Raw genomic sequence first — 24,163 nt, 5'->3', positions numbered from 1 at the left:
TATCTTCTCAAATGATCAGTGTCACTACAGTTCCCAAGAACAAGAAACAATTCTTATTATACCAGGTGGTTTCTTTCTGAAACCAAAGAGGACTAAACTCGGGATCTGACAGCTGAGCAGTGCTGCGTGCTCAGACACCGTCTACAAAACAACAAACACACTCTTACGAGGAGCGCGCTGATAGAAAGTTGCCTCCTGAAACAATTTTCGGAAACAGCTTTTTGCTAAACCGACACAACACAGAAGTAACCCATTGTTGTGGAAGCTTTCACGATGACTGCTACTGCAGTGAGGAGGGGAAAAGAAAGCGAAGCCGATATTTTCCCTTTCGACACCCAAGAATGCCAAACTTTTCTCTCCCACCAAAATCTTTCCGTTACTTTTTTGGGTTGCTTTTTCCTGGAGAGCGCAAAGGCAGGAAAAGCAGTGGAGAGACAGCTCTCGCCTGTTCACTGCAGCTTCCCGTTCAGCTATCTCGCCTTTCTTCTCCATCTCTTCCCCCAACTTCATCTCGACACTCCCCCACCCTCCAGCGTCTCCTTGACTCCCAGACAAGGTCAGCAATACTTGAGCAGCGACGCGGTACTTACCGTGCGTCCTGGCTTGGTGGAGGTGCAGTCTGAGCTGTGGCTTCCCTGCCTCTTCGACAGTGAAAAGTATCCCAACTACGTGAAGGATTGAGAGCTAATGTTTTCCTCCTGTCCACCAACTCGCTCCTGCCTCATTCCCCTCCTTCTCGTACGCTCTCCCCTCCTCTACTTCCGTCTCCATACACTCCTCTGCGAGGGCGCACTGTTTATTCGCTCAGATTCAACTCACCAAAACACGGAAATTTACTATGACAGAAAGTTCTGAACGGAGAAGAGGCAAAGCAGCAGACTGGTCACGTTGTGTGAAAATTTAGTCAATCGTTGTGGCCCAATTGTGACCTCTAGTTGGCGAGCCTGAAACAAAACTTTTAAAAAGAAAACAGGATACCGGTTTCCTAAAAACCCACTTCTTCTAGAGGCAAAGGCAATTTAATGGTTTTCTATATGAATCTATAGGCAGCAAAACGGTGTCACACCCCCGAATAAAGGCTAAGGGACCAGGAACCAGGAAAAGAAAAAGCCAAAACACAGTAAAGTGTAAAACAATAAAGTTTTATTGACAATGACTCAACTACTCAAAGAAACACACCGCTATTTCAACCAAACAAGAGACCCACAACCTAAAATATCCTGCTAAAAAAAGGAAATGATTCTCCAAGTAAAAGGGAAACAGTCCTGCTGCAAGAAGAGACTAGCTATTCACTATGCTTGTGTAGTCATCCAGGTCATGGTTGACTAGCTAGTCACTAGTTTCAGACATACCCTGTAAGCCAACGCTACAAGGTGACCGACTCACTGACTGAGCAGCTGTTCGCCAGCTTTTATTCTGCTGGGTGGCTGAATGAAGCCAGCTGTGCACTCCTGAGCTCCTCCGGAGAAACAGGTGGCAGCTGTGTTCAGGAAGAGATCGGGTACACCCTCCCAACACAGGCCTGCCTGCTGGACTGTAAGAACCAAAACTCAAATGAAATTCATCTTTCAAAGAAAAAACAAATATATATTCAAAAATGTTATTTTATATCAGTGTTTATAAGTCAAAAAAGAAAGAAAGAAATAACACGTCTCTTTAATGCTGTTTTATAAGAATCACAGTCACTGGCTGCATGCACATAGTAGCTTGTTTAAGTGGTCGCAACTGATTCTTAAGGATGAGTGCTCTCATTTTAATCTTTATTGAGATGTACTTTGTAAAAATAAATGCTAATAATAATCTCCCCAAACCTCAGCTGACACCTTTCAAATGCTAAAGGGGTTTGAATAACTTTAACTGAAGGAGAGTTCAGTTAAAGTTCAAGAAGGAAGTGGTGGGAGGACTAGCCTCTTTAACCTGCACACCTGTGACGCTCATTTCCAGACCTGTTTTTATTCTTGATGTGTAGAGTATCTTTGCCTGATTCAAAGTTCAAAATAATCCTTATTTATTACCTGGCTGCTCCAGACTGCTTTCCGTTTAAGCCAACACTCTGACTTGCTGCAACTTGCAAACACAAGGTTTGAACAGCAGGTGGGTGGAGCTTCACGGCCTGAGATGAAGATTCAAATATCCGCCTTCTGTTTATTTACTGTGATACAAAGTGAAGAGTAGGAAAACGTGAAACTGAACTTTTAGAGCAGAAACAAAAACATCTTTATTTTATTATATTTAATAATGGATTGGATTTATATAGCGCTTTTCAAGGCACCCAAAGCGCTTTACAATGCCACTATTCATTCACTCTCACATTCACACACTGGTGGAGGCAGCTACGGTTGTAGCCACAGCTGCCCTGGGGCAGACTGACAGAAGCGAGGCTGCCATATCGCGCCATCGGCCCCTCTGGCCAACACCAGTAGGCAAGTAGGGTAAAGTGTCTTGCCCAAGGACACAACGACCAGGACAGAGAGCCCCGGGATCGAACCGGCGACCTTCCGGTTACAAATACGCTTCCCAACCCCCTGAGCCCTGATAAAAGCACCCACATAGGCAATAAGGAACAACATGTCAGATGTATTTTAAATGTTTGTCTTTTTAAGGAAAGGCAAGTTTTCTCACAGGTTGCTAAACTTATCTGACGTGTAGCTCCTAGTAAAACAGTGACACATTTAACTGTTAAAATACAGCTTTTATTCCAGATTTGCCAGCTTTAACAGTTCTTTTACTTTTATTCTGCTGCAGCTGTGGTAAAGAATGTTTCATTGTGGTGCTGTACAAAGTAAAAGCTGACCAGGTTTTCTATTAGAAAACTCGTATTTGTTAAACTGGTGCTAAATGTAGTGTAAAAATGGCAAACGCTATCCGAGTAGTTAAATTGTCTTTCACTTTCTTTAGCTGCTGCACAAATCTGTTTAGTACATTATTGAAATCTTCAGGATGTCTTGACAGTTTCTCAAAGTCTCTTCTTTCTTACACCTTCATTTCCTGAAACTGGCATTTACGACTTTGTTTCCTTTTGTTTTTACACCACTGACATGTTCCTTTCTTTTTCATCTCAGTTTTGTTTGGTTGAAAGTTTCTGCAGCATTTCTCACAGCTCCCTGTCTGAGGTTTCAGTTTCCTGAATACCAAAGGAGGAAACCACTACTGCTTAAAGCCTAAAGTCTAACGCAACTCCAGAAAACTCAGAGAAAGGTTGCAATGTTCAGCAGCTGCAACTAAATGATTTTTATCAGTAATTGATTATTATAAAGGTGAAACGTGCCACAGTGATGACTGCATAGAGTATATGTACCAGTAGGAAAGGTTGAGGACAACATTTTATAAGAATGTATAAAACAAAGAAATTAAATGTTGCCATATATTGTAATCTAACAACGTATTAACACTGTTGTGTTCGTGTGTGCTTCTGTGAACTGAGATCTCTACTGCAACAACCTTCTCACATTTTGGCTTTTTTATGGAATTCAGGCTTTCACGTCACTTCTCGTCATAGACCGCCATGCACAATGCTGAAAACAGCATTGTGCATGGCCACAAGGTGTCGCTAAAAACATATTTTTAAAAAGCACCTTCATGTTCAAAGTTTCATATGTTTTATTCTTCATTTGTTTTCAGTAATCATCCTTTTCAGATGGCTCGCCTTTACTTTACACACATAAATTATTATTAAAAACATAAAAATCCATCAGCAGTCAGTGACTGCAGCCGGGAAATTCTTAACCACTTTGGTCATGGTCTTCCTCTAATTCTTCTTTGTCTTCTTACTCTTTTCCAGGAGTGAACACGTCATTCAAATAAATCATTTGGACACATTTGAGTGGTTAAATGTCTCTTTAGGTACTTTTTTTACTAGTAGCTTGCCACAAAAGACAAAATGTGTTCCCATTTCTTTAGTTGAATCTGATCAAAATGCCAAAGATAGTTTGACAGGAATACATTAGTATTTTTACACCAACAAGGTGATTCCCAAATAGCTATTCACAGAACATTGTGTGTCCTTGAAAAATATTTAATGAAACAAGTGAGGGGCATATTAAAGAAGTGGCAGGGCTAAAAGTAGCTGATGAATAGTATCTGAAAGTCAGGTCCTTGAGAAATAGGGAGAAAATCCAACAAGGACAAGTTACAGAACCTGAGAGATGCATCAGGCCTTCAGTTGATCCATGTACAGTTCACTGTAGCATCATCAGAAGGGGTCTCAGTGGAAGTGTGGCTGTGAAGAAGCTATTTCTAAGGAAGGGAAATGGGGAAAAAAGACCGGGTACACCAAATTATACAAGAACTCAAATTAAATCAGTGGCGACTCATATTGTGGAGTGACAAATTATGAATGCAGAGAAGTACACTGAAAAAGGAGACTGGCTATTTCTTGCAAGTTGTCTTGTGTTTTAAAGTTAAGTGTTAATTTACCTCAGTTGTTTAAGTTGCTGCCAAAGAAAATCATTTGTGCAACCAATGTCCACTAGTGAATTAAGTAAATCCAACATGTTCTTTTTTTCAGTGTATGGTCAGAATTTTAATACTATCACTACTATCAGGAAAGCAAATGATGGACCTTACAATGGCTACATTTTTCAGCTTGACACAATGAAAGAATAAATAATAAAGGTTCATGTTGTTCAGTTCCTCGAATTATAGAAACAGAAACATGTGCGAGCTTCTTCACAACCCTGTGAGGAGGGCTAGGTAAGTTAAATAAAAATTTGAAGGAAGTTTAAATTAATCAAATGAATAATGTGGCTCTTCATGTACTTCCAGGTTTTTCTCTAAAGAGAGATTTGTGTTACCATTACACATCGTACAGTGGAGAAGATTATAAAAGGATTGGTGACAAAACACTTTATTTCTTCATCACGTCCTCTAAAGTCTGGAGAACTTTTGTTTTTTATGTTTAGAGTATGATCCAAAATAAAACAGAAATAAGAAAAAAGTACACACAAATTAAACAAAAAAACAAATAAAAGAAAATGTATTTAGAATATACTAAACACCTCTAAATTCTACGTGCAAACATGATTACCATACAATGAAATGAACATATTGGTTTGTTTGTTTGTTTTTGTTTCTCAAATATATTCAATGTAACAAAGCCAAAGAGGTGTCTTTGCAGTATTTCCATGGATGAATGAGCAATATGTGATTCTCTGTTGAAGACAAGTTTAGCTTACAGTGAGATGCAGGAAATCATGCATATCTTTGCTAAAACAAGACTTGTTTAAGGTTAACATGAGGAAATAAAATGGAGTGATAGTGTACAGGCATCAGTATACAATCCTCTGAAAACAAACTAATCCAAACAACATCTGATTAAAGGTTGAAAAAAAGGCTACAAGTTACTGTCAGAAGGATGGAGGAAGGCAACAGTTTTAAAAGATGTTCAAGAACTAGAAGACCTAAAGGTGGGAAAAGAAGGAGTGCAAAGAGCCTGAAAACAGGTTCAGATAAGCTGTCAGATGGGCCAGAAACATTTTCCAGCCTGATCTCAGCGGAGAAAACAAAAAAAGTTTTCTGTCACTAATTACAAGTAAATGCAGAGAATTTAATCCTTTCACTGCAGTTTTCACATTTTACAAATCCATCCAGTGAACTGAATTAGATCCTGTATGGGTGTAGCTGCATGCCTGAAGGCCTTTATTATGTATATACACAATTCTGAGCCTCATTTTTACTTAGAATCATTCGATTAGAATCATTCTCATTTCCTTCACTATTTTCACACCAGCACGTTAGGCTGCATTCACCACGGTTTGACCACTAGATGGTGCTCTGCCCTCAATAATTGCATTTACATACAATGTCAACAAAAAAGTAATTCAAGATTAAAGTAATACATTTACACACGTGGTTCTATTTACCAGCATCTTTTCGTTAAAAAAAAACGTGTAAAAACTAAATTTTAAAACGTTTTATTTATTTTCTCAAAATGCTAAGAGGCATGTGTGTTTCAGAGATTAATCCTTTCATTGTCTTTGGTGTTGTATCTTATCCACCGGTGAGTGTGTCTAGTTTGGCATTCTATTCACTTGTGACCCAAGGTTTTTCTTCTTGCCTCAAATATTCAGTTTGCACAGCTCACAGCACACAGAGGAGTGTTAATAGCATTACTAGAGACAGTAGATAACATTAACATGCATTGTATTTCAAATCAGTGACACTACTTACCCCTTCTAATCTCGTTAAACTGATTTCATTAACTGTCACATTGTGCATACTGCGATTACAAAGGTTCTGTAGACTAAATCATTGACTTTAAACACATTTCTCTGTATTCTACTTATTTTGATACTGCTTCACAATTAAGACAGTTGATACTTTTATGACTCAGTTTGGGTTTTTCTGTGCCATAGAGTAGCTAAATATACAACTTAACTGGTATTTTCTTCAATAAAAATGAAGTTAAAGACCACGTTAATTACTTTGTAACACTGTTTATCTTTTTTCACAATAATTAAGTTTTTTTTATATATATATATATATATATATATATATATATATATATATATATATATATATATATATATATATATATATATATATATGTAATCGTTGTGGGAAAATATCATAAAAGGTGATTATTGGATGACTTGTGTATTTAAAATTTGTTTATCGTGAATGTTTATCATTCATGCGTTGATTTTCGTCTGCTCCCACACGGTCCACCTTTAAAAGAAATTTCGTCAGTCGACCTTAAAAAAATGAAACTGTTGGGGCTCGGCCCAAGTTTTAGTGACGTAAACGCTTCCGATTGGGTGATATTTATATGTAAATTTGGAGGCGGGCTTGTGGAAACGAGTAGGTGACGTCAGTTCGCCTGTTGGCAGAGAGCGAAACAAACATGGCGATGGATTCGAGTGGCTGGGGATTTACGTTAACTTTATTCGTGTTTTCATACGTTTTTGCGACGAGGCTGGTTGAAGCTTCGGTTTCAGACTCGAGGGAAACCACGCGGATACTCGGCATGAGGCTAGAGAAGAGCGACAAGCCAGCCGAGACCACCGAAAGGGGAGATATTCAGGTGACCGAGGGGAGCGACATCTCCTTAAGGGTCTACGGGCTCCACTTGTTCCCCAACAGCTCGGATATCATCGGGTTCGGTAAACTGTTCGTCAGTAATAAAGAAGATGATGATTTCTCAGATAAATGGTTAAACAGGACTTGTCCCAAAGATCAGAATGATATTGATGTTAGGGGACCCATGAAGGTAAACGACGAAAACACCTCAGGGACAGTCTCCCTCAGCATCAAGCAGCTCCGTAAGAATGAGATGGTGAAAGTGTTCGGCTTGTGCGTCCTGGACGCCCGGGATCAGAAGTGGTACCTGATGGACGAAGAAGACGGCAGGCTGCGCGTGGTGGAAGCGAAGAAGTCCCTCCTGCCCATCTGGCTGCAGATTATCCTCATCTGCTTCCTGCTGGTGCTGTCCGGTATGTTCAGCGGGCTCAACCTGGGACTGATGGCGCTGGATCCGATGGAATTGCGCATCGTGCAGAACTGCGGCACAGAGAAGGAGAAGAAGTACGCGCGGAAGATCGAGCCCATTCGTAGGAAGGGCAACTACCTGTTGTGCTCACTGCTGCTCGGTAATGTCCTGGTCAACACTACGCTCACCATCCTCCTGGACGACCTCACCAAGTCCGGGGTCGGAGCAGTCGTCGCCTCCACTGTCGGCATCGTAATATTTGGCGAGATTGTCCCCCAGGCTCTTTGCTCCCGACACGGATTAGCAGTCGGGGCGAACACCATCGTCCTCACCAAGCTGTTCATGCTGTTGACTTTCCCTCTGTCCTGGCCCATTAGCAAACTCCTCGACTGCGTGCTGGGCCAGGAGATCGGCACCGTGTACAACAGAGAGAAGCTAGTGGAGATGTTAAAAGTCACCGAGCCCTACAATGACCTGGTGAAAGAGGAGCTGAACATGATCCAAGGAGCGCTGGAGCTCCGGACTAAAACAGTGGAGGATGTCATGACGCCAATCAACAACTGCTTCATGATCCACAGCGACGCTGTGTTGGACTTCAACACCATGTCCGAGATCATGGAGAGCGGCTACACCAGGATACCCGTGTACGAAGACGAGCGCTCCAACATCGTGGACATCCTCTTCGTCAAGGATCTGGCCTTCGTGGACCCAGACGACTGCACCACCTTGAAGACCATCACCAAATTCTACAACCATCCGGTCCACTTCGTCTTCCACGACACCAAGCTGGACGCCATGCTGGAGGAGTTCAAAAAAGGTTTGTGGAAATCTTGGTGCTGGTGATATGGTGTGATAACGCAGGAGTGAAACCTGTGATTTGGTTCAGCAGTGTACGGTGCCAGCAAATGTTTCTGGTACAGCTTCATCCACTTCTTAGGTGCATGGAGGAGACGATGAAGTAATCAGAGCTCCAGCAATGTTTTCGCTTATAAGACCTCTGAAAGCCACATGCTGAAAAATGCAGTAGTCAAGCTGGTGTTTTGGCATCTTCAAGCTTAAGTCAGGGGAATCTGTACCCACAGAGTCAGGGGTTAAGTTTGCTCTCAAAAATATGACTGGTCGTTTTTTCAACTCTTTTCAGTAGAAGTGTGACACTGGTTATTTAAACCTTTCCCTTTATCAAATCGCTTAATTTAAGAGTAAATGAAAGTTTAATTCCTGAGATGTATCCTACCTGCACCACAACTCCTGCATGTGGGTCAAGTATTTTGTCTAGAGATGGTCTCTCAGTGGTAGATGCCCTTTTTCTTAAAAAACGTATTCGTTCAAGTTTATCAAAGTGTCGTCTTAATCATTTGCTATATCTGTCTAACAGAAGGTTGTTGTGAGGTTCCATAAGTAGGTTTATTTCTCGAAGTAGTTGTAGTTCTCTTGATCACTTGACAGACAGAAAGTTCTCTGTTGAAAGCTAGGCAGGTTTGTGTTTTGAGATACCATAACACTTCCCAGTTTTACTTCTCTCTTTTGCCACACACACACACACACACACACACACACACACACACACACACACACACACACACACACACAGGCTCACACACACACAGGCTCACACACACACAGGCTCACGTGTTCACACTCGCTCTCAGGACGATTTACAAACACTGACGCTATCTCCCGCTGCAGTATATTTTTCCTTCCTCAGGCTTCTCATCTGAAGGTCAAAGACACAGACACACACACATACACACTGGCTTACTGTGTCTAAATCTTGTAGTATCATTAATATCCTGTCATTGGACTTTGTCGGCATGTTGTCTCTTTCACTGTAACAATTCATTTAGCTCTAATCAAGTGTTGGAAATTGAGTTTTGAGTTGCTGTAGTGGTGCATAGTGCTGTGTGATATTTGGCCAAGATGTATCTGCAGCTCATCGAAGTGAGCTCGGCTGGCAAGGTGGGAGGCTATGGTAATAAACTGCAGTGCATACAAAAACACACACACTGTAAATCTAGGTGCTTACAGTGTTGAAATCTTGACAGAGAGATTTTCTTTAAGTAATTTTGACAATATGAGAAGTTTGTGTGTTTAAAGTCTTCAGTTTGAAGGTTACAGTGGAGAAAATGTTCGGGCCTCTCGTTGCTGTTATGAGTCATAGTTGATTCCAGTACCGGTACTTATTATTTTTGCTCTTCTTTATTTCTCCCTCTATTGTGACAGAAAAAATAACCATACATTAAAATAGATTTCAAAGACTTTGATCTCTTCTCTTTATCAAGCCATCTTGTGATTAAAAATTTGAGCCAGAGCAGAACTGATGTAACACAACAGATAAACATCTGTTTATGACATCTGTACAAGTCGTCTTATATGCTGACAAGCTGATGAGATTTAGCAAGGGCAATAAATTTGTGCATCTTTTTCTCTCGCCCCCGCTAGTTTCGGCAGATGGCCACCTTCCTGTTAGGTTTCATTTTTTCTCCCTGCTCTTGCTAAGTGCTTGCTCATGTGAGGTGGACGGATTGCTGGGGCTTCCGTCTATAACCTTCTATGATCTTCACCTAATCCTAAAAAGTGCCCTGAAATAACTGTTGCGGATTTTTGGGGGAACTTGACTAAACCTGTGCAGAGTTGAATGCTGGAACAAAAGAAACACAGCAGTCTGACCTTAAGGTTAATCATCTTTTTAACACAATTAGAAACACTTATAAATTAACTGGAGTATTGTTTTTTTTTTAACCACATTAAAATGTTAAGTCAAATAAGTATTGCTCTGCCAAGCAAACGTTATAGTCAGTGTAATTTAATTAAGGACATAATTTGAAAGACTCTCAGCAGAAAGTTAAACCAAGTACTTTCAAATGTCATGCCTTTTATGTAGATTAGCCTGCTGTGAGTAAGACTCAGTGCTAGTCACTGCATTTCTCCTTGATGACATCCTAGTCATGCAATGTGGAGGGGCCAGGATTTGCATGTAGGTTGTTGGGAAAGAGGCTTTTTTCACACAAACTTCAGCCAGTGTAGAGAAAATCTGGGTTAGACATTCTTTGAAGCTGCTCTTTCCCCACACGTAACACAAAACCTTCAGGTGCATTCTCACTACTGTTTGGTTTATGCTAGAATGTCTCCTAGAAAGAGCATCTAGGTGGCAGGGCACTTGATGCCCATCATCCTCTTTGTTCTTATATCAGAAGCTGGCCGTATAATGTCTGCTCTGACTAAGCTGAACATTCGGTTCTCACATCTGCTTTTCTGGGAAATGCAGAGAAACTTTCAGGGCTGCGGTCCACCTTGATGTGGTGAGCGATTTGTTCCATAAAACCTAGTGAAATTTGTCTGTAGTCACGAAGAACCATATCATTTCTGAATCTGTACTTTGGGTCAGTTGGAGTGGGGGTTCACAGTGGGATTCACGGAAACAGCTGAAATGCATACCTAGCTGTTCTGTTATGGTTTCAGCTAATTCAAGACAGGCAGCACAAGTAATGTTATTTACAGGAGATGATAATCTGTGGTCTGAGAGCTGCTGTTATGCGAGTTGATGTTATCTATTTCCGCTAACACATATCTGTTTGTTTTTATATGACTATTGGTATGAAAGCTGGACAGTTATAAAAAAAAAAAAAAACCTCAAACGTTCTTTAAAACTGTTTTTAACAGTAAGGGATGATTTAATATTTGCTATGTTGACATTCTTGCAAATACTGCAAAAACACTGCAGAGTCTGAACATACCTCAGAGTATTACCTTTACCATGTCAGCCTTCACGCTGTGACTGAGGAGCCTATGTTCAGGCTGTGGTGGACAGCTTTAACGTGGTTATAGTATGTGCAGGCTTAATTTCCTGTGCACCCCCTGCTTCTCCTGTGACCCGGCTCCCTGCCTGCAACTCGAGTTCCTCTCACTGCAGCTCGGCATCAGTTACCACAGCGATGGCATCCTGCAGCTTCGAAGCGCACACACAGATTTTTCACAGGGTTTTGCTCCACGTAATCAAAACCACTGAATTTACATTTTGATTTTAGAGTTTGGCTATTAAGTCATAGTCAAGACTGTTTTGAATAGATACCAGTGTCTGTTACACACTCACACACACACAGGAAATGAGTGTGTGTGTTATTCCCACTAGCCTTTTCTGTCAACATGACGTGACATTTCAGATGGACTATGAAGTGACCTTATTAGATGAGATCAAATTTTAATGACATACAAAAGCAGACATTTGTTTCCCTAGTAGCATTTTCCAGTTTCCCGTGGGAGATTTCTGAGGTACTCGCAGGTCGGATGAGATTAATAATCTCTCTAGTGAGTTCTAGATCTACACCGAGGTCTCCTGTCAGCTGTGTGCCTGGAAAATCTCCACAGTGGAAGGTGCCCATAAGACATTCTGATTAGATGCTCCAGCCACCTCAGCAGGCTGCCTTTGACACAAAGGAAAGGTAGCTCTCCTCTGAGCTTCTGGATATCTGGAGATCCTGGTATCTCAGGAGACAAGGATTGCACTCACTTATTTTACATAGCCCAGCCGTCCTATAGAAGAAACTAGTTGCTTCTGTGATAATTAACTACTACAGACATAAGTCCGAACACTCACTGGTAAATTAAAACCTCTCATATAAGTTTATGGAACATGGTTAAAGGCCATACTTCTATTACTCGTTCCTCTATAATTTAATGAAAAGGTGATGGTAAAATGGCCTTGCTTGTGGCTCTTGTGTAATTGGCTTAGTGCACACTGGACATCAGGCAAAATTTAGAAAGCACACAAACACAAGTGAACCGCGAATTTCCTGGAGATCCACGTGCACTCTGTCAACAGACTCTCACATGTTGTAATTCGTGTATTTTATTGGCTTGCATTTTGCCCCTGAGGAGTTGTCTTTTGAAAATGCCATTAGGATTAAGTGACAAATGCTTTAGAAAATCTTTATTAGGAATACTAATCTTGTCACAATGAAGGATCGCCACAAGCAATATCATCATGCACGAAGTTGTCATTTTAAGTATGAAGTGAGTTTACTAGTAAAATCATTATATTTTGATACTTGAATTAAGCAAAATGATCTTTATAACCATCCAGTGAAGTAACGGCACTGTGGAAGATTGATTGTGTGTAATTTATGACATATAGATTGTTGCCATCTAACCACAAGCTCAGTGATGCAAAATCTCCACCCAGTAACCACAATAGCATTACTTTGTGGGGTTTTTTCTTGTTTTGTTTGCATGTCTGGAGACAGATTTTTGTCAGTGCAATAGTGTCTAGTAGTGTGTAACTGTGCAATATAACTCAAGTTAGCCTCCTACAAAAGCACAGACCTGTTTTTCCAGATGTTGTCCAGGGTTCTTGTGTGAAATGCCTCTGGTCTCAGGTGTGTACAATAATTCAAAGCCAGATAAAGGTTTGAGTTTGAAGATGGGTGTGGCTGGACACACGAATGCAGAGTAAAGGGAACCTGTATGTCCGTCCTATGTTCTCTTTACTGTATTTGTAATTCTTTGATGTTTTCTGACTTGTGTATAAACCTATAGTATTTTTAACGATGGGTATGATCTTGAGTCTCTGGTGCTTTTGTTGGTGGTTGTCAAGGCCGTCCACATTGTCTGCAGTTTATCGGCGTTCGGGCACTTATCTGCCCCTCCCACCCACCCTGTTATTGTGTGCTCTGGTTTAATGACCGTTTGTCTGTTAGGCTGTGGGTATATTTCCAAAACAGATTAAAAATGAGATTTTATGGGCCATGTAGTGGTTAGAGTTTGGTGTAAATGAAGGATTTCTAAAATAAATTCATAAGATTAGCTTGAAATTCAAACCCTGTGAGGTGAGTACTTTTAGAACAGCTGACAGCTTTCTCCACCTCATTTGGACATAACAAGAAAATCGAAACTTCAGAAGTTTGTGATGGTGGGTTTGCACTGTTTGTTTACTTTTTTTTTTAAAATCCGTGAATTACTCGGGTAACTAAAAAAATTAAGAAATAATTAAGTAAGAAAACTATTGGCAAATAAGGATGTAGTTAAAAGCCACAGATGTCTGTATGCGTTTCTAACATCCACTGTATAAAAACATTGGATTTAATATGAAAGGCACTGATGATGTTCCATATGTGCACATAGTTTCAACCACCTGACAGCACGAGCAGCTCCTGGGACCACTGCGTTTGGGTCAAAGCCATGAAAAAGAAACAAAGTGCTGCCGATAAAAAGAACAGGGCCAAGGACTCTTATTACACTGCATTACATTCTCACATGAATGCAGTAAACAACATGAATGTCAGGTTCACTTTTCTAGCAGGCGGTTTGTTTGCTTTGCAGACAGCTCAGCGTGAAATTAAGAACTGCACGCTGAGTCCACGCTGACCCTCGTGGTCCCTCGCAGAGGGGCGAGGAGGATATTTGTTTTCTTTTTTGTTTAATCTAAACTTAACTGTTGGCTTTGACGTGCCCTGACACATCAGCCTCTTAACTTCTGTGCCTGTGAAGCAAGCACAGATACACTCGTGCTGGTGCTTGTGATACTCCCTGCACATTTGCACAGACATGGATATACAGTTGTGATCAAAGACATACACACATCACGGGGTGTTCAACAAATCCTTCTTAAGATGGCAAAGAGAAACTATTAGTTGTAATCAATCATGATCACTAATGAAAAGTAAATAGGTCTTGGCCTTGTATAGTTAAAAGACCTTGTAGAACCTTCAGCACCATTTAAAAAGGATTTAAGTGAGTGCATGTATGTAATCGAGCCTGTACGTATGCTTTTGATGCTGTGTGGATTAGAGAAAGTCTGAAATAGCTGTGAACATGAGCCCGGGAACCTGCAGTATTTACAGCTTCTATTTGAGCCTCTAAGGAATGTTTTATGATGTTGAGTAAAAGATTACCCAATCTCAACATGATAGGGCTGTCAGAACAAACCTATGTCCCCACTCCTGTTTTTATGGTGGGTGTGTCTCTCGTCTCCCGCTTTCTCGCTCTGTGCCCCCCCCCATCACTGCCTCCAGTTCTTTCCAGTTTCCTAGTTTTTGCCTCTTCCCATCTGTCCTTGTTTTTTTTGTTTTGACTTTCTAGAGAGGAAGAGTTCCTGTAACTCCTGGTAGAGATTGGGTTTACTGGAATACAAATAGTGTTATGGTTCTAGAAAAATGTGCAGTTTTGTAGAAAGCGGTTGCCAGGTTGTGCAATGACTGTTAGTTACAACTAAAAGCTGGAATTGTACAGATAACTGAACCTTGTACAGACATTCACACAAAAAAATTGGTTTTTAATTAAATGCTGTTTATGAATCACTTTGAAGTTGGACCTACTTACTGCCCTTGCATTCGTTTTGCTTTATGTGTTGTAAAAATATTATTGTCTTCTCCCACTCTTTTTATAACATAACAAAACAAACTTTAATCTTACATTATATTCATATTTTTCTTTTATTGCTAAATGTCACGTCTATAAATATGTGAATAGTCCACTTTAATGGAATGCATTTATATAGTGCTTTTCTAGGCACCCAAAGCTCTTTACAATTCCACGATTCATTCACTCTCACATTCACACACTGATCCAGGCAAACTACAGTTTTAGCCACAGCTGCCCTGGGGCAGACTGACAGAAGCGAGGCTGCCATATCGCGCCATCGACCCCTCTGGCCAACACCAGTAGGCGGTAGGGTAAAGTGTCTTTCCCAAGAACTCAACGACCAGGACAGAGAGAGCTGGGGGATCGAACTGGCAACCTTCCGGTTACAGATGAGCTTCCCAACCACCTGAACCACAGTCGCCTCCCCTTTAAGACACCTACATATTTTACAGTCACAGCCAAAAGTTTTGAAAAATGAGTTTGCTGCTTCAGTGTTTTTAGATCTTTATGTTGGTTGTTTCTGTGATGTATCATGGTTAATTACACGCACTTTATAAGTCCTAAAGGCTTTTATTGACAATTACATCACGTCTATGCAAAGAGTCAATATTTGCAGTGTTGCTCCTTCTTTTTCAAGACCTCTTCAAATCGCAATGGCATGCTGTCAGTCAACTTCTGGACCAAATCCTGACTAATGGCAACCCATTCTTTTTTTAATAATCAATGGTTGGAGTTTGACAGAATTATTGGGTTTTTGTTTGTCCACTTGCCTCTTGAGCATTGACCACAAGTTCTCAATTGGATTAAGGTCTGTGGAGTTTCCTAGCCATGGACCTGAAATATCAATGTTTTGTTCCCCAAGCCACTTGGTTATCACTTTAGCCTTATGGGACGGTGCTGGAAAAGGCATTGTTCTTCACCAAACTGTTCTTGGATGGTTTGAAGAAGTTGCTGTCGGAGGATGTTTTGGTAGCATTCTGTATTCATGGCTGTGTTCGTTGGTAAAATTGTGAGTGAGCCCACTCTGTTTGATTAGAAGCAGCCCTACAAATGGGATGCTTTACTATTTGCATGAGACAGGACTGATGGCAGCACTCACCTTTTCTTCTCCGGACAGTCCTTTATGCACTTACCCCAAACAATTGGAAAGGGGCTTCATCAGAGAAAATGACTTTAACCCATTAGCAGTCCACTCGCTGTATTTTTTGCAGAGTACTAGTCTTTCCCTGATGTTTCTTTGTTGTTGTTGTTGTTGTTTTTTTCCACAGCGGTGGATGCTCACATTAAACGTGGTCAAGGTTTCAAATGATCGGGTCAGTGTTTGTGTCAGCAATCCTAATGAGCCAAAAGCTCAGGCTTCAGACTACTCTAATCACTGTTTTAGATTTCAAGCTAGTTTTTCCCGTACTCCTGTCTCTGTATGATGTCACAGAGAAAAGGATATGCCGCAAATGTCAGTCTCAGACAAACCACAATCTTCCTGTTCAAATCTTATCTTTGAATCATGCAAGTGATCAGAAAAAAGCCGGCCTAAAGGAAGGGGTGGCCTTAAACGGAGATGAGCTGCGGCACTGTTTGCCTCTTTGCAACTGATTTCCACTAGCGACAGCTGCGACCTCCAGTAACAACTCGCAAACTTCTCAGCAAATACTTTTTTTTTTTCCCATAGAAACCAGTGTTTCATTTACTGGTCTCTAGGCCTTTTTAATGGTTCTCTGACAGGGCTCGTTTTAGGTAGTGAGCGAACAGACCAGTTGCCCCAAATCCATTGAAAATAAAAAATGAAGTCCCCTTAAATAAAGAATTATTTTGAACTGTACCGTGTATTTTGAATTTCCCCTATAAATCTGTAAAGGTCCTGTTATTATTTGGTGGCTGCACATACTGTTCTGTCTTTTGTAAGAAAAAAGAGCACCTTTTCTTTTTCTGCTAGCCAGAGCTCACCATTTTTTATTTATTTATTTTTTGGTAAGTGTGCATGCTTGGCACTTGTCCATGTACACACACAGACCTGATTGCAGTTTGCAAATGGGTATGTGCAAGGTGGTGGTTTCTTGCGGTTGCCCGCTAAATGGGTTCCTTTGGTAAGATAAATATTGTTATTTATCCAGGATTTTGTGTCTTTTTAACATGGCAGTAATGGAGGATTACTGGTGTCGAAGCCAAACAAGTTCACACTGTAATGCTGAGGTTTACAAAACCATCTTTAGCTTCTGAAGTCTGTATATTTGGCCATGTTAGAGTTTTTGGACAAAATATTTACCTACCAACTAACTACCCAGCTGGCGCTCAACTGCAGTCTCCAGTCCTGTCATTTTTTTTAACAGGTAGTTGTGCCTGTATTCATCTGTTAACAAATATTTGGCTTTCTATTTTTAAGAGACAGACCCTCAGGTGTTCTGCTGAGTCACAGAGCGTAAATGCACACAAGCACACACAGCGACGCATCGAATTTGACTCGCTCACACGCTTGTCAGCTGACTTTAGTGTCTACAGTGACTGAATATCATTTATGGGGGATTAAACCCACGTGAATGATGGGTCTACAGCCATTTTATGGCTCTCTCCATAAAAGGTTGCTTAATCGAAAAGACAGTCAGCCATCCAGACGTGAAAATATTTGATCTGTTAAATGGGTTCAGTGGAAGATGAATTCAAAACCCGTCCTTACATTACATTTTCTGTTTTTAGGCTATGATGCTAAGCATATTTCTCTCATAGAGCAGTGTTCCCATTATGAAAGAGACCAAGTTCTTACACATCTATAAGGTCAAAACGTCATGAACACTTTTGAACAAATCCTTGTCTGTGCTGGCTTAAAATTGACATGGAGAGTTCCTTCTTGTACTTGGGAGCAGCAGTCATAACAAACTTACTACAACACGATAAGCGTTATCAATGTACTGCATTAAAATTGTCACTATTTGCAGCGGGAGACAGAAGTGGCAGGGAACTTGTGGAGAACCTTTGTTTTGTCTAATCAGCACTTATGCAATCAACAGAGTTTCTCTGTTCTTATCAGCCATCCCCGTCTTTCTCTCTTCCTGTCTTGTCCCTGTGGCTGTGGCTTGAGGTGCTGACAGTGCGACTCCAAGTTGGTGTATATGTTTTGTGCACGTGCGCGTGTAAGTGTGTCACATCAACACTTCCCGGCTTACTGCCAAAATGATATCAGTCAGCACGAAGAAAGAGCAACTCAGCAGAATTGTATTGTGTCTCAAACATAGCCACACATGATTGCTTTGTCTGTCAGTTCAAATTACCCGTAAGTGATATAGCATGTAAAATAAACACAACATTGTCATTCCTGACATGTTTTGGATGAGAAGAGTGAAGGTTTTGGTTTTGGATTACACCGGCTTGTTTGTATTTGGGAGTTTTTTGGCATGTTATAAGTTCATGTGCAGTTTGGCCTCGAGGGCCGGTGTCCTGCAGGTTTTAGATGTGTCCTTGACCCAACACAGCTGGTTTAAATGGCTAAATTAGCTCCTCAACATGTCTTGAAGTTCTCCAGAGGCCTGGTAATGAACTAATCGTTTGATTCAGGTGTGTTGACCCAGGGTTAGATATAAAACCCGCAGGACACCGGTCCTTGAGGCCTGGAGTTGCCAGCCCCTGGTCTAGTCCCGCTCAAGCTGGTTGCTGAGAAGATGCTGTCCAAATCTCTAATCAGTTTTGGACATTCTCACCCATTACATCACTCTGTGAACACCAAAAGAAGCTGTTTCAGTCACAGACACCTACTTTGTGCCCACTGTCATTACGCCCACGTATCACGTCCCTGAAGGGGCTTTCAGACTGGATGCTAAAATGTCACCTTTGCACTCTGAAAATTATTATTTTCAAAGGCTTGTGCCAAGCAAGGTGTAAACATGTTGTTTCGTGAGGTTCGGGAACTCGTATGGATCAGGATTCGCATAACTTGAGCTTAGACAACTTAAGAATGAATCCTCCGTAGTCAACAGGAACATCCAGGGCATCCAGCCGACAGCAGGCAGGGGGGACAAAATATATACTATATGTGCGAGGTGGATTCTCATGCTAAGCACAGCCAAACATTCAAATGATGAGCTCAACATATCTTCATATAATCCCTATTCTGCTCTAATTTTTGGTTTCAGACAGATGTTCACAGATGTTTGATGTTGGAGAAAGGGGTTAATGCATAACACACCTTCAGCTCTGCCAATTGGAACAAAGTTGGCTGAAAGGGAGGGTGGGAGGCAGGAGAATGATTTCATTCAGACAATGAATGAAGTGAGGGTACCATCAAGTTCATGTTTGAGATAAATAGGGGTTATATTTTGAACTGTGAGCCATGCAAAAACTACTCAAGTAGAGTCTATGAATAAAAGCTTGAAGTGAGCTTAATAGATCTCTCGTTCAAGGCAGGATGGTGGAGAGTGGACAGGGAAACTGGGAAAGAGAGGTGGGGAAAGACATGGAGTAAAGCTATTAAAACGTATTAATTAAGATAATGAGCAGGAGAATTATAGTGCGGTGAGCCCAGTGATGAGAGGCGATACATGTATCGTGTCTGAAAGCAGTTAACATGTCATTCTATTTTTTATTTTTCATAAGTAATTTGTCTCAACACTTGGTCATATTTTTAAATAATCTTCTACACTACAGTACTTAAAAGCCATTTGTGTTTATTACCAGATTAAATTGTTTTACTGTGCGAAGCACTCTTAATATTCACTGCATTTCATTGTAATTTTGCTGCTTAAAGTAGAAATGCTCAGGAGGGTGAATAAAGTAGATTCTGTCTCTCTGTCGAGGGTTTTGTTTATAAAAGAATCCGCTATGCTCAGCAGCCATTACTTTCCAGCCCTGCTGTTCCCTAAGATCACAGTAGCTCTATCTGCACGGGGTTCCAGTTTTAACTGGAAAAACGGGTTTGAAGAGTTTGACCTGTCCCACATAACGAGCAAGTGTATGCATGTGTGAATGTGCGTACATGCGTCTGCTGCCGTCCGGGTTTGTTTCAGCCTCTCACAGTGGATATGTTTTGAAGTTGTTGGCTGTGGTCCTGCTGATATGTGGTGGGGTGTGTTTTGTGTGTGGGTAGAATAAGTGTGGCATTCCTTTCTCATTGCTCTCCCCCTCATCTTTTTGTCACCAATATTTCATGTCAACAAGCAGGCCTGGTTCACAGGCTGGTGACATAGAAGCTTGAGGGCAGAGAAACGAACTACACTGTCATCTGACCTGCTGGGAGTGTGTGTGTGTGTGTGTGTGTGTGTGTGTGTGTGTGTGTGTGTGTGTGTGTGAACGGCATTGATACATTCAGTTTAATTAGTGATCTATCAAACTGATAAGAGCAAACTAATTTTCAGATGTCGTATGAAAATAGAGCAGCTGCATTAAACACTTTGGTACTAAATGCTGTGGAAGTGCTCCACAAAAAAGGGAGAAGCTGCAGTTAATAGTTGAGCAGAGCTCAGTTCTTATGGTAAAGGTCAGATTGTTTCTCAGTTCCTGTTTTAGCAAGCTCTCCTCCTGTGCTTTCGCATGCTTTGCTTACTTTATCTGCAGTTCTAGAGAATGTTTTTTCTCAGGCTCAAAAAGAATTTACACCATCTGGCTGTGGTGGGTTTTTTGGAGGGTACAGATTTATCAAAACAGTCTCCTGCTTTGTAGCCTGCAGTCGTCCTATTCAAATGACTGAGGACATATTATGTTCTAGCCGTTTTTTTTTTTTTATTGTTTTCTCTTTTTTTTAATAACGAGGTTCATCCGTTTAGTGCTGCAAGTAAATGGCATTTTCAAAGCCACTGGACAAGCTGAAAATAAAAGCTGCAGACACACTTGTTCTTTGTGAGAAAGAATTCACTGTCTTGTCTATTGGATTATTTTCTTTGAACAGGCCATTTGGTGGGTGACATTCACTTACCAGCACTTAACTTTAACCACACAAACAAGGTCTCCACAACACAGCACTGGCTAGACATTTACTTAACTGCATTTTATAAGCTAACCATTGTGATTTCTCAGGGTAGGGTAAATCACTAAATTAGCAAAGTTAAAGACAAAACGTCCAGAAAAACCAACCTGGGCTGGTAGCTGATATATTTGTACAGTTGTCCAATAAATATTGCATAGATTTGAACGGTACTGACACTTTTTTATCGATATTGCATAAGAAATTACCTTGTTACCTGTAATAGCTGAGTGCTAAATCTGTTTAGTCACTTGTAAATCACTGAATTCAGAGTTTGTTCTCTGCCACCCCATTTTCACATGTCCAAGACTATGAGAAACTCAGTTAACCTCAGTTTTTCCCATGGTTGTTGTATTATTTATTCAATTCAATTTTAATTTAGTTTAATTTAATTTGTATAGTACCAAATCACAACAACAATTGCTTCACGGCAGTTCATATTGTAAGGTGCAATATAACCCTAAAATAATACAGGAAAGACTATAACAATCAGATTAAGAGCATCGCTTGACAACAGTTGGAAGGAAAAACTCCCTTTTAACAGGAAGAAATTTCTGGCTGTATTTTCACTTTTACTAAATAAAATAATTTAAGTCATTTTTTGGGGGGGGGGGGGGGGAGTCAAAGTCTAAAGTTTTTAAGTTGTCAAAGTCAAGGAGCTCCTAAGGTGTCAACTATCACTTCAATGTAACAGTGTCTCTGTGTAAAACAATGACAGAGGGATGGATTTTTATTAGAAACACTCTGCTGCCATTTCTGATTCACCATTTGATAAGTGAGATCTGAGTGTTTTTGTGGGAGCCTGAGGTGAGAATGCTGCTCTGTTATCCTCTTTTTTTTTTTTTTTTTTTTTTTTTTTTTTGGTGACAGATCTCAAAAGAAGATCAGCTGGGCAGACAGATGGTACGGATAGTAGCTACGTGTGTTTATTTTTTTAACCGTAGCCTCAGCTCACACAGCTCAGATAATGAATGCATTAAGCAGCCAGTGTTCGGATGAACCTCCTTGTGTGCAAAGTTTTTCGTGTCTGTTAATATCTGTAGACTCTCCAGTGACTCTCAAGTAACTGGGGCTAAGTGTATCTCCTGGGGTCCTACTTCCTCTGAAATATTGACTTGCCAATACAGTGTGGGGTCTCACACACACACACACACACACACACACACACACACACACACACACACACACACAGAAACATACACACACACACGGAGCATCTTTTTCCATTACAGTGCTTCTGTTTTCATTGCTGCAGTGATCTTCTGTGGAAAGAGCAATAATCAGCTAAAGAATGTATACTTCTCAAATACCCAAACCACTCTGTTACCAACATTTTTTCCACTCATATTTCGGGATAGTTTCACAGAGAACAGTTATAGATAATATGGTGGTCTCTGCAGCTCTGAGTGAGCACAGAAGCCCCGCCCATCACCTCTTCAAATCTTCTGTTTTCAAGGGGCAGCCAGTCAGAAGAGAGTTGATGTAAAAAAAAAGGGGGGGGGGGGGGGGGGGGAACCAAGGTCCACTGTAGGATGGATAAGGATAATACTGAACTGTAGATCATGCAGATCGACTCAAGCACAGTCCAGTAATTGATACAGGGCTAAATATAAAGCGATTAGCTTATCTTTTCTATTGAGGTTTCTTAAAACTATAAAACACTACTGAGTTTGTTATTTTAATTAGAGGTTGGCTAAAATGTTAATTACTAAAGAAAAGATACAACTGAAGTGCTGAAGTAGGTAGGATAGCTACTTTTGAAGTTAGTTAAGCTGCTCTCATATTACCTCAAACTCAAAGTTTTATGGCTTCTTTTTCTTTCAGTCATAACACTTTTTTGTTTCTTTCATTTTCCCATACAGTTGAGAAAATGTAATCAGGAAGAATTTGCGTGGGAAACCCACAAAAGGGAACATATAAAATATTGTGATAGATAAATGATGACTCAAGATGAGATCCTGCCAAGATGAGAACTGCTTGCAATTTCTGTGAGCTGACATTGAACAATGTCTTCCGTCTCTCACCCCAACCGGTCTCCGCCCCTCCCTGAGCCTGGTTCTGCCGGAGGTTTCTTCCTGTTAAAAGGGAGTTTTTCCTTCCCACTGTCGCCAAATTCCTTGCTCATAGGGGGTCATATGATTGTTGGGTTGTTCTCTGTATCTATTATTGTAGAATCTACTGTACAATATAAAGCGCATTGCGGCGACTGTTGTTGTGATTTGGCGCTATATAAATAAAACTGAATTGAATTGAATGTTGAGCTTCCTCATGAGCATCCAAAATAAGTAGACAGACATCATCCACCCACCCCTACTTGCCATGTCTTCATATCAATGACTTTTACTGTAAAGCCGGCCTAGTGGGACACATTCTTCAAAGCTCCTTTATTTTTAATCGTGAGTTAAAACCAGGCAAGGTCAAAGCTGAGACTGTGAAGTGTGTGTCAGTGTGCCAGCAGCATCCATTTTGCAGGACAAACAGCAAGGACATGCTCCCGGAGAGGAAAATCCCAGTGCCTTTGGTCTACATTTAATCGCTGGTCATTTGTAAATTCCATTCATCACACGCTTCCCAACAAAGACCACTGATGGACCTGTGTGGTTTCTCGCATTCAGAGCCTCTTCTAGTGTTTCATCCTTTATCACAGCTTAAAAGCTTGAAGTTATGTGAAAAATGTGAATAAATGTTGTATTTATAGTGTAGCAGATGGTTATTTAAATGTTATTTAATTGACCGTAAAGATAGCTCGCCTTTTATTTAGGAATTAAATTGTCAGAGTTGTTGGCCAGCAGCTCAGATCTAATCTCTTAATGGCTTGTGTGTGTATGACTGTGTGAGAGATGGAGTACTGCAAACTAGCAATTTGCATGTCAATCTCTATGTTATATATGCAAGAAAAATAAGGATTTGAGTCCAACTTTGACATAACACATCTCTATCCAGTTGTTATTAAACACATTGGATTTGAAGTTATGTGGGGTGGAAAAGTAAGTTAAATGGTAAATGGACTGATTCTTATATAGCGCTTTTCTACTCTTCCGGAGTACTCAAAGCACTCTACATAACATGCCACATTCACCCAATCACACCCATTCTCACAAGCACTTTCTCTATACATAGTGTTTTCTAAGTACATTCACACACATCCACACCGAAGGATACTTGACATGCAGACTGGAGGAGCCAGGGATCGAACCACCAACCTTCTGATCAAAACTTTTATTTATCTATTTTTTACCAGCATAACAGAAAGGAGAAATTTATGACAATTCACCCCAACAAAATTGTTTCATCTGTATTTATGGGATGTCTTGAGGGCCCTCTTCAGGTTGTTGCGTCACAGCTGGGTACAGTCAGGACTCTAGCTGTTCAAAAACATTTATTGCAGGCTTGGCCAAATCAAGGCTTCAAAGGCCGGTGTCCTGCGGGTTTTAGAT

General features: G+C 40.7%; 2 protein-coding genes across 4 annotated transcripts in view; one reads left to right on the top strand and one right to left on the bottom strand.

Annotated features, from left to right (window-relative positions):
- The window catches only part of LOC101471980 (phospholipid-transporting ATPase ID), a 49,107-nt gene extending 48,242 nt beyond the window's left edge, over positions 1-865 (bottom strand). The window contains exon 1 of the mRNA XM_076891158.1: positions 591-865. The gene's annotated coding sequence lies outside the window, so the exon portion shown is untranslated. The remainder of the gene's footprint in view (positions 1-590) is intronic.
- Positions 866-6,812: 5,947 nt separating this feature from the next.
- The window catches only part of LOC101472255 (metal transporter CNNM4), a 52,486-nt gene continuing 35,135 nt past the window's right edge, over positions 6,813-24,163 (top strand). For all 3 annotated transcript variants that reach the window (XM_004555771.6, XM_004555770.6, XM_023152554.2), the window contains exon 1: positions 6,813-8,243. In XM_004555771.6, coding sequence (XP_004555828.1) covers positions 6,842-8,243 — 1,402 coding nt within the window. In that variant the 5' untranslated portion in view covers positions 6,813-6,841. The remainder of the gene's footprint in view (positions 8,244-24,163) is intronic.

The sequence above is a fragment of the Maylandia zebra genome, linkage group LG12, assembly GCF_041146795.1.
Source record: "Maylandia zebra isolate NMK-2024a linkage group LG12, Mzebra_GT3a, whole genome shotgun sequence".
NCBI lineage: Eukaryota > Metazoa > Chordata > Actinopteri > Cichliformes > Cichlidae > Maylandia > Maylandia zebra.
Note: the sequence above shows the minus strand (reverse complement) of the source record. Positions and strands in the feature narration are given on the sequence as shown.